This window comes from Anomaloglossus baeobatrachus, chromosome 5 (assembly GCF_048569485.1).
Source record: "Anomaloglossus baeobatrachus isolate aAnoBae1 chromosome 5, aAnoBae1.hap1, whole genome shotgun sequence".
NCBI classification, from domain to species: Eukaryota; Metazoa; Chordata; class Amphibia; order Anura; family Aromobatidae; genus Anomaloglossus; species Anomaloglossus baeobatrachus.
Genome location: NC_134357.1, coordinates 206,812,787 through 206,828,923, shown reverse-complemented (window position 1 = coordinate 206,828,923; position 16,137 = coordinate 206,812,787). Strand labels below are relative to the sequence as shown.

Below are 16,137 nucleotides of genomic sequence, written 5' to 3'. Positions count from 1 at the left end.
TTTGACGCATTTTCGAAACGTTTTTCTGCTAGGAGATACAGTTTAGGTACAGAAATGTCTGCAACGAACTAATCAACGTGTGCACATATCCTAATCTGCTAATCTGGCATTGAGTTCACCGTGAGAACAGCCAGCTGTGACCTCGCGTGAACTCACTGACTTCACCGCTCACAGGTGCGGTTAATGAATTGGAGAAAGAGGGTGTTTATTAAAATAATAAACTGATTTTTCTCGGTTTTTGTGTTTTCATTTCTTTTTACTTACACACTTAGCAATGATTGGGTCTGCAGGTTGCTAATTTTAGGCTGCTTTAGGCTGATGGGCCTTGCCAGTCTGAGAATACTAGCCCCCAGCTGTCTGCTTTATCTTGGCTGAGTATCAAAATTGGGTAGATCGTGTTTTTTTGTTTGTTTTTTGTTTGTTTTTTGGGTTTTTTTTAGATTTCTTTTTAAATAGTTAAAAAAAAACACTTGGGGACTCTCTTATTTTGATACACAGCCAAAATAAACCACGTAGCTAGGGGGCTGCAGTCTCCAGCTGGCTGCTTTTTTCTTTGCTGGGTTTCAAAATACGGAGGACCCATGCTTTTTTTTCCAATTATTTATTTATTTTTAAACTCTACTTTGAGGACCCAGACCCAGAGTTAGTGTGAGGGCAAGCAATCATAAATGCAGGCACAGAAGGTGGGGGCACAGTCTGACTGCAACCAATCACAGACATTGTCATAGATTTTGGGTGGGGAAAGTAGTGAATATTCATAAGATTTAAATAGCAGACCTGGAAACAGTGTGACAGCTGCGCGGAAACTTTGTAAGTATAATTGTCCTACTTTTAAAGTGAACCTATCACTTACTCACCTGCGGGGTGGTCCGATACCTTCCAGTCAGATGGGAGTTGCTGCTCTCGAGTCCGGCGTCTCCTCTATCCTTGTGATCGCCGTTTTCCTTCTTGCTTTTTGTGACACAGTGCCCTTCATTGCACTCTTGCATACGCAAGGCTAATGGAGGCACCGGACTCAAGAGCAGCGACACCCACCGGACCGGAACGCATTTGACCACCCCGCAGATGAGTAGGTGACCGGTTCCATTTAATCCCCAGTTTGCTTCCTTTTACAGCATCCCACCCCTTACTAACACCATTTTATAGCACTTAAGTTCAGGTTCCCCATAGTCTTATATGGGATTTCGGGGTCAAGTCCGGTCTCGCGCAGGACTTTTTTTTTTCTTTTTTTTCTTAAGTCCGTCAGAACCCAAACATCTGCGGGGTTTCCAATCTCTAATTTCGACCCAAAATCTCAACGCCAACGCCAGAATCTGAATAAACATCTTTAATCCACCACCATATTTGATTGTAGGTATTGTGTTATTTCTTTGTAGCCCTCACTGTAGGCGATCACTGATGCAGCCTCTTTCCCCTCCCTGTAACAAAGCATCATCAGTAACATGTTTCAAGAGCTGGGCTAGTCCCTGTGTGAGGTGCACAATCACAGCTCGCTCTCTCTCTGTTGTCAGTACAGATCAGCAGTAAAGAGCTGGTAACAGAGCTGTATCAGAATACCCAGCATGCAGAGACCAGTGACCATCACCTGTGGGGACGATACTGTTCTCTGCATAGTCTAACACTGCTCTGTTGCTCCCTCGTTACTGATTTGAACCGACAACAGAGAGCAAGATGTCATTGTGCACAGCACACAGGCACCAGCCTAGCCCCTGAAACATGCTTTGCAGAGGACTCTTCGTTTCAGGCAGGGGACAGATGCTATGATAGTGATCTCTGCCTTTGTCCCTGTTTGACACAGCATGCACTGGGATTCTCCAAAGAAGCGTCATCAAAAAATAAGTGGGAAAAAAATAACAGTGCAGTTAAATAATGCAGTAAGGGAAAGAGAGAGCATTTTTAATGCAAGTTTATTAGAAAATAATTTAGATTATGGCACTGAATAAATAGGGATTTAGAATAAAAATTACTTTGGCATTGGGACTACCCCTTTAAGTATTTGCTGTAGGCATTTTTGCATCAAAAATGTCTCTTGGGGAGCAAGGGCCTACAAGCTGAGGAAGATGGCAGCAATTCACAGCAGCTACTGCTGGAATTCAAGATATATCCTTATAATCTAGTTTAAAATCCTTCCTGCTGCAACTCTTTTACTCGACCTTCTCAGGACTGTTTGTTGAGTCTGCGAAAGCCTCTGCTGGTAATGCCTGCTTGGATCCACTGGCACATGCGATTGAGACATTTTCCTGTCTGTGCTATATTTATTACCCCTGAGTTTCCAGCCACACAGACACTCTGACGTACTGTGCAGCAGAAGACTGGCTTCACACCGGAAGTCCCAGGGAATAGGATAAAGGGCTATTTTACAGCACAATGTCCTGGTCCCCATTGAATCTTAAGGGGTTCTGCAGATGTTAAAGTCTGGTCCCGAATTGGATTTTTTTTTTTCTAGCCTGGCTGCACCCGCCGAACCCTAACATCTTTGGGTTTGCCCATCTCTAATCACAACTATCCTCATCAAAATCATACAATGCCCTGTACTACTCTGCCCAAAGGTAGGTTTATTAGGAATCCTTGATGAGGAGACCTGACCTCACTACCCTTGAGGGAAACTGTTTTTGGTTTGCAAGGCGAACACCATGAGATGGATAGAGGATCCCCAAAGATTTCACGGTGGGTCAATATGGTAAATACTGCATCTTCCTATAAGGGCTCATTCACACAACCATTCCGTTTGTCCTGGTCGGTTCCTTTTTTTTGTGGCCCTACTGACAAGACCATCTTTTCAATGTCTTTTGTGTAGGATCGGATGGCACATGGAAGCACTTCTGTGTGCCATCTGTTCCTACAAAAAAACACATCGGATGCCGTATGTCCTTTCTGTTATTATGGAACATGTTCTATTCTGTTCCGTAATTGCGGACCGTGACACAATACAAGTCAATGGGTCCGCAAAATTCCCGGAAGCCACATGGAACAGTCATGTGCCCCTGCAGTCTGTGTCTCACTCCCCCGCCATCCTCGCAGCTGCTTGCACCACAGTGTGTCAGTATCTGCTTGCGGAGGTTAGCTAAGTTCATTACCTGCGGTGATTAAGTCCGCTGCACTCCGGACGTCAGCGCTCGTCACTGACATTTTCAAATCTTGCGCCTGTGCAGTTATGTCGGCTCGCGCAGGCGCAATTCGCTCTGCCATATCACAGACGGAGCAGAAAACATAGCTGCCCTCGTGCGTGCCGGTGAGCTTAATGCGCAGGCGCAAGATTATGGTCGGGTATGAGGATGACGCTGGTGATGTCATGCGCAGCGCCGACCATAATCTCGCGCCTGCGCATTTAGCTCATCGGCGTGCGCGAGGGCAGCTGTTTTTTCTGCTCTGTCCGCAATATGGCAGAGCGAACTGTGCCTGCGCGAGCAGGCATAACTGAACAGGCGCGAGATTTGAAAATGCAACGAGGAAGACGACTGAGGCGTCATCACGTCAATCAAGAAAGTAGGAAGGCGAACAGCGGCAGGAGGGGGGACAGGAGCAGAAAATGAGCACGCCCATCTGAGCCACACAGGTAATTAGCATACCTGTCATGTTTTTTAAAGTTATTTTTGGGGTCTGGAAGGGGAGTCAGGGCACAAGGTGACACTTTAATTTAATAGTGAAAAATCTGGTGACAGGTTCCCTTTAATAAAGGGCTGTCTTTTATTTCACATAAAGGATTTTTTAGGTGTTAGTATTTATTTACTTTCACTTACAGATTAGTGATTAGGGGGTGTCTCATAGACACCTGCCATGAGTAATCTAGGACTTAGTGGCAGCTATGGGCTGCTATTAACTCCTTATTACCCCGATTGCCACCGCACCAGGGTAGTCGGGAAGAGCCAGGTAAAGTCCCGGGACTGTCGCAACTAATGGATGCGGCAAATCCGGGTGGCTGCTGGCTGATATTATATGGGGGTCTCAGACACCTTCCATTACTAATTTAGCACTTAATGCTCCTTATTACCCCTATTGCCACTGTGCCGCCCCCACGTCAGAAGCCTGCCGCTGCTGCTCGGATCCGTATGCGCGGTGGCTCGAGGGGTCTCCGAACCCGGGGATCGGGGTCGCGCGGCCACTCGGAATAAAAGGGGAAGATTTAGAAGGGAGGATGTAGAAAGTTTGTGACGCCACCCATAGTGTGTGGTAAGGTGGAGTACCACCGCTGCAGTTGGGAGTACCCGGTGGCGATGGTGTGGGCAGCCAGGTGTTTAACCCCTCCACAGGTAGGGGGAATGCCCCAGGACTCGATGAGGGCAACGGGGAGGTGCCGTTGGGACGGTAAGAGTCACTTATGTACTCACTCAGTCCAATAACGCTGAAACCGACAACTGTGGTAAACCAAAGTTCTTGACACCGCTGCAGCTTGGAGGGAGCACGCCTGGATACCATGCCCGTTGGTGTTGCCTGTTAGTCTGTGACCTTTTCCTTGGCACCTTTTCTTCTAACTGGTCCCTTTTTAGCATAAAACTAGTCGGGTCCCGCTCACCAGTGTGGCTAACTGGGTGAGCTTGCTCTCTGGGTTCACACTTGGGATTTTCTGGACTATGTAGTGGGAAAGTCATATCCCCCTCATTGCGCTAGTACCCCGATTTTGGAGCGGGTGGAGAACGGATCTTGACGGCTCTGTCCTCGTCTGGTAAATTACCAGGATGCCTGAAGCTACTTCCTGGCCTAGGGTCCACGTACCCCGTTGTGCCCTGGCCCCTGACCGGTGATAGCACAAGGCCATCGACTGTCCTCCTCGACAGTCTTTGCCCCTTGTAACTATCCCCGGCGACCTCCCCTTAACCAACCCCCCAGTGGGCAACCCTATTCCCTTCAGGTTAGCCACTGGTGTGTCTGGTGGGTGTGGTGCAGAGTGTTCCTAGGATTTTGATTAGCTTGTTCTTGGCAACACCAAAGGTCAGGGACCCATAACCAAGGAGGAGATGGATACTGTGCAGAAGGGCAGATTGCACAATACCTTGTGACGACCTGATAGGCCAGGGCGTCACACCACCACAACAAGGCAATCTGGACGAGCCGGGTAAAGCTGTGATTGTCGTATCTAATGGATGCGCAATCTTGGGTGGCTACAGGCTGCTATTTTTAGGCTGGGGGGCTACCAATAACGTGGGTCTCCACAGCCTGAGAATACCAGCCCCCAGCTGTGAGGCTTTATCTTGGCTGGGTATCAAAATTGGGTGAAAGTGCACGTTGTTTTTTTTTGTTTTTAAGTTATTTATTTTATCGTATGATATAGACCCACCCACAAGCAGCTGTGATTGGTTGCAGTCAAAGAGCGGTCACACAGCATGAGGGCGTGTCTGACTCCAACAAATCGCAGATGCTGGTAATCGAGGGAAGCAGTGAATATGTATGCCTAATAAGCAGCCTGTCTGGGAAGAAGAAAGAGCTGCCGCGGGAGCAGTGTGAGCTGCCCCGGTGATCGGTGAGTATGTAGCGCTTGGTCCTACCCCATTGCGCCGAATTCTGTTCCCCATCGACTTTATATGATGATGAGCATCTGGACAGATACCGTGGACTGCATGTAACCCTCCTTCTGTGTTTTTTTGTTTTTTGAATTTTTTTGCGGTCTGTAAAAAAAACGGAAGTCACAAGGACCGTGTATGGAACGGGACGGGTGCAGTTATCACATGGATGTCACATGGATGCATCTGTGGAAAAACAAAACTGTTTTTTGCGGACCGCAAAAATGGAATGATCGTGTGAATGTAGCTTATGCGAGTGGCGTACAAAATAGACATTGTTTTTTGACTCATATTAGACCCCCTGCGATGAGGAATAGTCTCCTGATTAATTATGTGATATTTGGTGTCTGGCATGCATATCTTAAGTGTTTGGTTAAGATATTAGATTGCATATTAAGGGCAATGATAACTTTGCCAGACCGTATTAATGAGCAATGAGAATTGCTTTTTTTTCTTTTGTTCTGTGATATAACCTTATGTTGTATAATGTTGTATAATGTTTAATAAAACGAGTTTTTAAAAATAAAAAAAGTGTTCTTGATAGGGAAAATGCTTCATTAAAATTATACGTTTGTGTTTTCCAGTTGTTTGGGTAAAAAATGTTGCAAAATTTCTGAAACAGTTTGACATGCTGCAGATCTGAAACTGCTTCAAATCTGCAAGTAAAGAAGTACCTTTCACTTTGGAGGCACTGCCAAATGCAACATGTAAATGTGAACATACCCTAACAGTTAATTATACTGGATACTTACTTCTGGTACACAAATGGAAACTACATTGTTTCTCTATTTTTAGAGTCTTTCATGTTTTTTTTTGATCTACCTGTTTGGCTCCAGTACTGGAGCATAGATAAAGGGGTCTTTAGAAAAAGTATTTCTAAATATCCCATATGATATGCTAATGAGACCAGCGACTAGTCGCAAGGGTGTTAGTTCCCTTAGGGGTGCTTCACACACAACGAGCTCGCTGCCGAGATCGCTGCTGAGTCACGCTTTTTGTGACGCAGCAGTGACCTCATTAGTGATCTCGCTGTGTGTGACACTGAGCAGCGATCTGGCCCCTGCTGCGAGATCGCTGCTCGTTACACACAGCCCTGGTTCGTTTTCTTCAAAGGCGCTCTCCCACTGTGACACACAGATCGCTGTGTGTGACAGCGAGAGAGCGACGAAATAAAGCGAGCAGGGAGCAGGAGCCGGCATCTGGCAGCTGCGGTAAGCTGTAACCAAGATAAACATCGGGTAACCAAGGTGGTTACCCGATATTTACCTTAGTTACCAGCCTCCGCAGCTCTCACGCTGCCTGTGCTGCCGGCTCCGGCTCTCTGCACATGTAGCTGCTGTACACATCGGGTTAATTAACCCAATGTGTACTGTAGCTAGGAGAGCAAGGAGCCAGCGCTAAGCATTGTGCGCGGCTCCCTGCTCTCTGCACATGTAGCTGCATTACACATCGGGTTAATTAACCCGATGTGTACTGTAGCTAGGAGAGCAAGGAGCCAGCGCTAAGCTAAGCGGTGTGCGCTGGTAACTAATGTAAACATCGGGTAACCATACCCGATGTTTACCTTAGTTACCAGTGTCCGCAGCTTCCAGACGCCGGCTCCGTGCAAGCGCAGCGTCGCTTGCACGTCGCTTGCACGTCGCTGCTGGCTGGGGGCTGGTCACTGGTCGCTGGTGAGATCTGCCTGTTTGACAGCTCACCAGCGACCATGTAGCAATGCAGCAGCTATCCTGACCAGGTCAGATCGCTGGTCGGATCGCTGCTGCATCGCTAAAGTGTGAAGGTACCCTTAGCCAGTTTACCCCCTTAGCATGTAAGCACACCCCTGTGGATGTGCTAATGAATGCGATCATCAGAGGATGTTACGCTCACCTCTCCGCTGCCATTGCGTCAGACTCCTGGATTTCGACTCAGTGCGCATGATTCAAGACTTTCGGACATGCACACTACTAGAGTTTGAAGCCAGGACACATACAACCGACTTCAGAGTGCTCATGACCAAAACTCCGGGATCATGTACACTGAGCCGAAATCCAGGAGTTGGATGCAATGGCAGCAGAGCGGTGAGCGCAACCATCCTCTGAAGCAGCGCATTCATTAGCATGTTAGCATGCCCACAGGAGCATGCTTACATGAAAGGGGGCCAACTAGCCAAGGGAATGAACGCCCTTGCGACTAGTCGCTGGCCTCATTAGCATATCATATGGGATCTTTAGAAATACTTTTTCTAAAGACCTCTTTATCTATGCTACTAGTTGCAGGGATTAGCAATATGCACCCAGAACTGCTCGTGCTTCTGGGTGCATATTGCACCTGACAGGTTCACTTTAAGTGTAACTCACGCGAGGATCTGGCCGCAGCTCTCCTGACGGGAGCGTGTCAGCTGCATAGAAAAACATGAAGCTGACACACTCGTGTCAGGAGATCAGCGGACGATCGGGGCAGTGCGATACGATGTTCACAAGTTTGACTCCAGTCTAAAAAGCAGAATGAAGGGGCTACAGTGTACATACTTGTGTTATATTGATTAATATCGCAACTTACACCTGCTCATCTATTTCAGTTGTTTGCAGAACCAGTCATAGCCACAGTTTTTCATCCATTATAGGCCATCGATAGAAAGTCTGATAACCGTTTTACAGGTGGTATTATTCTGGCTCTAACATCTTTACCAAATAAGCAATATTTAATGAAAACTATTTTTTCTTTTTCTTTATGCACATAGAGAGGGTGGGACAGCTACATGGTATACTTGTTTGACAAAAGTAAAACCGCTTATGAAGGACCCTTCCAGCCAAGGCACCTGTCGGATCGTGTGAATTTTATTGGTAAGTCTAGTGCTGTAGTACAGTAGTACAACTTTGAGGGCATAGAGCATTGTTAACATTTAAAAAAAGAGATGTGATGTCTTGGAATATTAAAAAAAATAATACAGTTGCAACCGGACCACCAAGGTGGAATGCACCCATGCGGTGCGGGGACGCGTCACCCAAGCAACCACGCATGCGCCTCAGCAAGATGAACCGCTGGCAAGGCAATGGGAGGAAGCAACTGAGGAATGCAGGCACATAACAAGGTATAAGGAGTGTAAGCCAAATGCTATATCTAAAGGACAGATAAGTGCTAGCAGAGTAAAAAATAGTTGAATCAAAATATTCCAAAAGGGGGACCAATGAGGAAAAAGAATAGCACGTATATGCCAGTATTTAAGACATCCAGGTGGACAAAATATGAGTACACAACATATGTTATTTAAAGCATAAACAATAGAAAATATCATAGAGATGATTCCCGGTGACGTCCAAATAAGAGCAGAGGTCCTCCGTGGAAAAGATAACTCAGTGTATCCAAATATATACTCTAGTAAAGAGAAAACGTGATGACATTAATAATAAAGGCCAGACAAAAAACAACACCAGAATCAAGGACATGATGTATCACATGCACAAGAATGGTGAAAGATAAAAAAAATTAAATCACATACGATAAAAAAAAAATGAAAAATAACACCAAAACACAAAATCGTGCCCTACTCACAGGAAGTAAGTAAAACTGATGGCTTTGTTCAACCCATTAGGGACCACGGTGGTGATCCACCAAGCCTCCATTTGTATTAGGCATCTCTTAAGATCACCATCTCTGGACACCCCGCAGACAGTGTCAATTCCTCGCACTATGGGCGCACGTGTGCGTATTGCATGCAGTTACGCTGCGATCTGCACTGCAGCGTAACTGCATGCGTCCTGCGTCCCCAGCACAATCTATGAAGATTGTGCAGGAGATGTGTGCACGTGGCGTATTAGAACGCAGCGATTCGGCTGCTGCCAGAAGCGTGCGTTCTAAGAAGTGAAATGTCACTTCTTTCGTGCGCTTTGCATGCTGTCTATAGGGAGAGGCAGCATGCAGAGTGCACGAATTCTGCAGGCACCATGCGCTTCAGAACGGAGCTTTTCACCTTTTGTGTGCAGTGCAGAGCGCACACGTGCGCACATAGCCTAAGAGAAGAGGAATCACAGGCGTGAGATCTCTTGAAGTGACGAGAGAGTGTCTTTGGCAAAGTAATGTCCGTGATTGTTTTGGCTGCTCCAATATCGCGAACATGCTCCCTGACTCGTACGTGGAGCTCACGGGAGGGGAGTCCCACGTAGCTCAGGGAGCATGGACAAGTGGCATAGTATACCTCGTGAGTTGTATTAAATGTGATATACCAGCATATGTCTAGCATCAGAGGTGGTAAATGTAGTAGTTCGCAAGATATTAGAGCATGCCAAACACCGGCCGTAGGGAAAAAAAACAACGTTGGGCCATGGGTGCTAAAACGACTGGAGATAGGAGGTACATAGTGGCTTCTAACCAAAATATCCTGAAGATTTTTGGCATGTCGGGCCGTCATGAGGGGAGTCTCAGTGAGCACCTTAGCCGAGGTAGGATCGGACCGGAGTACAGGCCAATATTTATTCATAATCCCCCACATGGTGCTCTAATAGTCATTATATGCCAATGAAATGAACGTGAGGGTCGGATTGATACTTTTTCAGGATATATTTAAGCAATTGGGTGAGCGAGGTCCTCTTGGCACTTAGGTATTTTTTCTTAATGCACCTATTGCTGTAGCCACTGTCCTGGAAGCAGCGTCTGAGATCAGATGATTGTATCTCAAACGAAAGGTGGGAGGAACAGATCCACCTAGTCCTCAGGAACTAGAGTTGCACACAAGTCACAATGTATATGGGAATGATGAAACGCAAAACTGCTATGGGAATACTAGACTGAAAAATACAATGAACTATCTGAAAAAGTGAAAAAACATGAAAAATGGACTATACATAACTGCTATGAATAATAGGAATATAAGAGATATTTAGCCATTGTATTGATCAATGCAAAAGAGCCCCAAAACCAACGCAATCTCTATTTTGGGGGGCCCTAGCCTATATGTAACCTCACCTACAGTTAAAAAACTTGCTCTGTATGGGTAGCAAAGGACCAAGCTTATGTACTGTCATATGAAAAAGTTTGGGCACCCCTATTAATGTTAACCTTTTTTCTTTATAACAATTTGGGTTTTTGCAACATCTATTTCAGTTTCATATATCTAATAACTGATGGACTGAGTAATATTTCTGGATTGAAATGAGGTTTATTGTACTAACAGTAAATGTGCAATCCGCATATAAACAAAATTTGACCGCTGCAAAAGTATGGGCACCTCAACATAAAAGTGACCTTAATATTTTGTAGATCCTCCTTTTGCAAAAATAACAGCCTCTAGTCTCTTCCTGTAGCTTTTAATGAGTTCCTAGATGAAGGTATGTTTGACCATTCCTGTTTACAAAATTCCAGTTCGGTTAAGTTTGATGGTCGCTGAGCATGGACAGCACGCTTCAAATCATCCCACAGATGTTCAATGATATTCAGGTCTGGGGACTGGGATGGCCATTCCAGAACATTGTAATTGTTCCTCTGCATGAATGCCTGAGTAGATTTGGAGCGGTGTTTTGGATCATTGTCTTGCTGACATATCCATCCCCTGCGTAACTTCAACTTCGTCACTGATTCTTGCACATTATTGTCAAGAATCTGCTGATACTGACTTGAATCCATGCGACCCTCAACTTTAACAAGATTTCCGGTGCCGGCATTGGCCACACAGCCCCAAAGCATGATGGAACCTCCACCAAATTTTACTGTGGGTAACAAGTGCTTTTCTTGGAATGTCGTGTTGTTTTTGCCTCCATGCATAACGCCTTTTTGTATGACCAAACAACTCAATCTTTGTTTCATCAGTCCACAGGACCTTCTTCCAAAATGTAACTAGCTTGTCCAAATGTGCTTTTGCACACCTCAGGTGACTCTGTTTGTGGCGTGCTTGCAGAAACGGCTTCTTTTGCATCACTCTCCATACAGCTTCTCCTTGTGCAATGTGCGCAGTATTGTTGACCGATGCACAGTGACACCATCTGCAGCAAGATGAAGCTGCAGGTCTTTGGAGGTGGTCTGTGGATTGTCCTTGACTGTTCTCACCATTCTTCTCTGCCTTTCTGATATTTTTCTTGGCCTGCCACTTCTGGGCTTAACAAGAACTGTACCTGTGTTCTTCCATTTCCTTACTATGTTCCTCACAGTGGAAACTGACCGTTTAAATCTCTGAGACAACTTTTTGTATCCTTCCCCTGAACAACTATGTTGAATAATCTTTGTTTTCAGATCATTTGACAGTTGTTTTGAGGAGCCCATGATGCCACTCTTCATAGGAGATTCAAATAGGAGAACAACTTACAAGTCGCCACCTTAAATACCTTTTCTCATGATTGGATACACCTGCCTATGAAGTTCAAAGCTCAATGAGGTTACAAAACCAATTTAGTGCTTTAGTAAGTCAGTAAAAAGTAGTTAGGAGTGTTCAAATCAAGAAATTGATAAGGGTGCCCATACTTTTGCATCGGTCAAATTTTGTTTAAATGCGGATTGCACATTTTCTGTTCGTACAATAAACCTCATTTCAATCCAGAAATATTACTCAGTCCATCAGTTATTAGATATATGAAACTGAAATAGCTGTTGCAAAAACCCAAATTGTTATAAAGAAAAAAGGTTAACATCAATAGGGGTGCCCAAACTTTTTCATATGACTGTATGTGAAGTGAAACAAATGGCTGTGGGTGGGGCAGGGTTCTCAGACAAAAAGTGCATACTAACTAAAGATAATATGTCTGGAACACCAATGGTGTGAACATGGTGCAAGACTCAAAAACATATTCCATTTTTCATGTTTTTTTCACTTTTCAGATAGTTTTTCAGTCTTGTATTCCCTTAGCAGTTTTGCTTTTCATCATTTCCATATACATTGTGACTTGTGTGCAACTCTTTATCCTATTGTATAGTTATGTTTTTGAGTCTTGCACCATATTCACACCATTGGTGTTCCAGACATACATTCTTTAGTTAGTATGCCCTTTTTGTCTGAGAACCCTGCCCCGCCCACAGCCATTTGTTTCACTTCGCATATATAGCTTGGTCCTTTCCTTCCCATATAGAGCAAGTTTTTTAACTGCAGGTGAGGTTACATGTAGGCTGGGGACCCCAAAAATAGAGATTACCTTGGCGTTGGTTTGGGGGATCTTTTGCATTGATCAATGCAATGGCTAAACATCTCTTATATTCCTATTATTCATAGCAGTTATGCATATTCCATTTTTCATGTTTTTTCACTTTTTCAGGTAGTTCATTGTATTTTTCAGTCTAGTATTCCCATAGAAGTTTTGCATTTCATCATTCCCATATACATTGTGACTTGTGTGCAACTCTTTATCCGATTTGTATAGTTATGTTTTTTTGAGTCTTTCACCATGTTCACAACATTGGTGTTCCAGACATACATTCTTTAGTTAGTCCTCAGGAACTGGCCGGTCGGGACGGCGCGTATAGTAGCTGGAGTATGGGCAGATGAAACATGCAGCAGGGCATTGACTGACTTGAACTTCCGATGTACTTTAGTCTGTACCAAATTGTTGGAGTCAAATTAAATATTGATGTCAAGAAAGTCAATGCACCTGATGCTATGCTTATAGGTTAGTTTTATATTGAAATTATTTTGATTCGGTTGGCCCATGAACTAAATTAGCTGCGCCGCTGTGCCCTGCCAAAATATTTTGTGAAGTGTATCAGTCCCTCTTGCAGCAAAATAACCCCACAACATGATGCTTGCACCCCTGTGTTTCACAGTGGGGTTGGTGGTGTTAGGCTTTAAAGCCTCTCCCTTTTTCCTGCAAAAGTACTGCTGGCTGGACATTCCCATCTTGTTTGTGCTTGCGTATAATTATTTGCACAGATTAACAAGGCATCTTCAGGTATCTGGAAATTGCCCCCAAAGATGTACCAGACTTGTGTAAGTCCACAATTCTCTCCTTGAGATCTTGGCTGATTTCTTTTGACTTTCCCATGATGCTACATAAAGAAACAGTGTTTCAGGTGTGCATTAAAATACATCCACTGGTGTGTCTAATCAAGACTGCTTTCACACTTGTGTCGTTTTGCATCAGTTGCAATCCGTTGTGTGACTGATGCAACGGATGCGTTGCTGATAGTGGCACAACTGATGTTACTGATGCTGCAAAAAAAATCTGTTTTGTTTTTTTTTGTTTTTTTTTTTTTTATTGTTTACCCCAGGCGATCAGCTGATCGTTCACAATAGCCGGGCGATCAACTGATCATTCACAATAGCCGGCCACCGGGCGATCAGCTGATCATTTACTAAAAGCCGGGCGATCAGCTGATGTTCACAGTACCCAGGCGATCAGCTGATCGTTTAGAAAAGCCGGCCGCCGGGCAATCAGCTGTTGTTCACAGTACCCAGACGATCAGCTGATCGTTCACAAAAGCCGGGTGATCAGCTGATCGTTCACAAAAGCTGCCAGCCGATCAACTGATCGTTTGGCTGCCGAGAGAGACATTGATTTCAATGATTAACCCCATTACGTCCGCGTTACGTTTTAAAACTGCACCAAAAAAGGGTACTTATTCCTTTCTGCCGTTTTAAAACGGCGGGCAGAAATAAGTGTATAGCGCCCCCCAGCGTCAGAAAATCTCCGGGGTTTCAGCTACCGGGGGTAGCTGAGACCCTGGAGATCATGATTCGGGCCGGTTTTTCCGGTCCCCAGTCACGTGATGACCGGTATACACCGTATACCGATCATCAAGTTATAGTAAATGACCGCGCCGGTAAAAAATGATTTATCTCCCATCTGGCATGATCAAACATGCCAGAAGGGAGATAAATCTTTTTCCCGGTTCCCTCTGGTCCCCTCGGTATCCCCAAAGTGCCCCCCCCGACCCCCAACCCCCTCCTGAAAATCCAAGATGGCCGCGCGCACCGGCGAGCACAGCAGCGCGCCGGCCGCATTTACACTTTTCTTATGGTTTCTGTCGTATGTGCCATAACACATGCGACAGAAACCTGCTCCCTAGGCCCTGCCGGGTCCCCCCCTATCCCCCCCGGTGTTCCCCGGTGTCATACATACCTGTCGGAGCGCTGATCCCCCGCGGCCCCCTCCTCCGGCTCCTTCACAGCAGACGCCGGTCACATGTGCAGAGCGCGGCTGTCAGCTTCCTGTGTTCAGGACGCTGGCTGCTGCTGCTGCTCGGCACACTGCAGCTGTGACCCAGGGAGGGTGGGTGCAGATTCTTTGCACCCACTCTCCTCAAATGGAGGGTCTGCAATACTAGAAAATGGGGGATACGTTCCCTGAACGTGTCCCCCATATTCTAGAAGGTCCAGAGTCGACGTGGGACGTCCAAATGGATTACAGCGGATTTTTTTTTTCTTTTCTTTTCAATAAATTGGTCAGTCAGGGAATGTTTTGGGGAGTGTGTTTTCAAATAAATTTTTTTTTGTTGTCAATTTTTTTTTTTATTACTGTCAATTAGTTATGTCGGGTATCTGATAAACGCCGTGACATAACTAATTGCTGGGCTTGATGCCAGGTGACATTACACACCTGGTATCAACCCCATTTATTACCCCGTTTGCCAACGCACCAGGGCGCGGGATGAGCTGGGGCGAAGCGCCAGAATTGGCGCATCTAATGGATGCGCCACTTCTGGGGCGGCTGCGGCCTGCTATTTTTAGGCTGGGAAGAGTCCAATAACCATGGCTCTTCCCATCCTGAGAATACCATACCCCAGCTGTCAGCTTCACCTTGGCTGGTGATCTAATTTGGGGGGACCCCACGTTTGTTTTGGTTTTTTTTAATTATTTATTTATAAATAATTAAAAAAAAACAGCTTGGGGAGCCCTCCAAATTGATCACCAGACAAGATGAAGCTGTCAGCTGTGATTTGCAGGCTACAGCTGTCTGCTTTACCCTAGCTGTCTATCAAAAATAGGGGGGACCCCACGTCATTTATTTTAATTTTTTTTTTTTTTTTTGGGCTAAATACAAGGCTAGGCATCCTTTAGTGTCACATGAAAGGCACTAAAGGGCGCCAGCTTAGAATATGCAGGGGGGTGGAACGTTATATATGTTTGCCATCTATCCATTCAACCATTGTAGCATTTTACGCTGTGTGCCCACAATCAGGGTTTGCAACGTTTTGAGCGCAGAGTGTTTTCCCTGCGTCCAAAACGCTGCGTTGTGCAGTAGAAGCACAGTGGCAGGATTTTTAGAAATCCCGTGCCCACTGTGTTTCTTTTCTCCGCAGCATAAATCGACCTGTCGCGCAGCTTCCCGAGCCTCAGCATGTCAATTTATGCTGTGGAGATGAGTGTTCTTTGCAGGTAGAATAGAACTAAAGTCCACAGCAGCCTGAACCCAAATCTTGGGCATGGGCAGCTGCGTTCTCTCGTGGACAACACTCACATTTCTGCAGGAAGGCTGACACTGGGTACTAGACGCCGTGTCGCTGGATCATGGCCACATAGCCTAAAGGCTACTTTACACGCTGCGATTTCGGTCCCGATATCGCTAGCGTGGGTACCCGCCCCCATCTGTTGTGCGACACGGGCAAATCGCTGCCCGTGCCGCACAACATCGCGCAGACGCGTCACACATACTTACCTGCCCGGCGACGTCGCTGTGACCGGCGAACCGCTCCTTTCTAAGGGGGCGGTCCGTGCACCGTCACAGTGACGTCACTGAGC

The 16,137-nt window shown here is 45.7% G+C and overlaps 1 protein-coding gene across 3 annotated transcripts in view; it reads left to right on the top strand.

Annotated features, from left to right (window-relative positions):
• CHUK (component of inhibitor of nuclear factor kappa B kinase complex) overlaps nt 1-16,137 on the top strand; it is a 496,520-nt gene that overhangs the window by 365,219 nt on the left and 115,164 nt on the right. For all 3 annotated transcript variants that reach the window (XM_075349105.1, XM_075349104.1, XM_075349106.1), the window contains one exon: nt 8,224-8,326. In XM_075349105.1, coding sequence (XP_075205220.1) covers nt 8,224-8,326 — 103 coding nt within the window. The remainder of the gene's footprint in view (nt 1-8,223; nt 8,327-16,137) is intronic.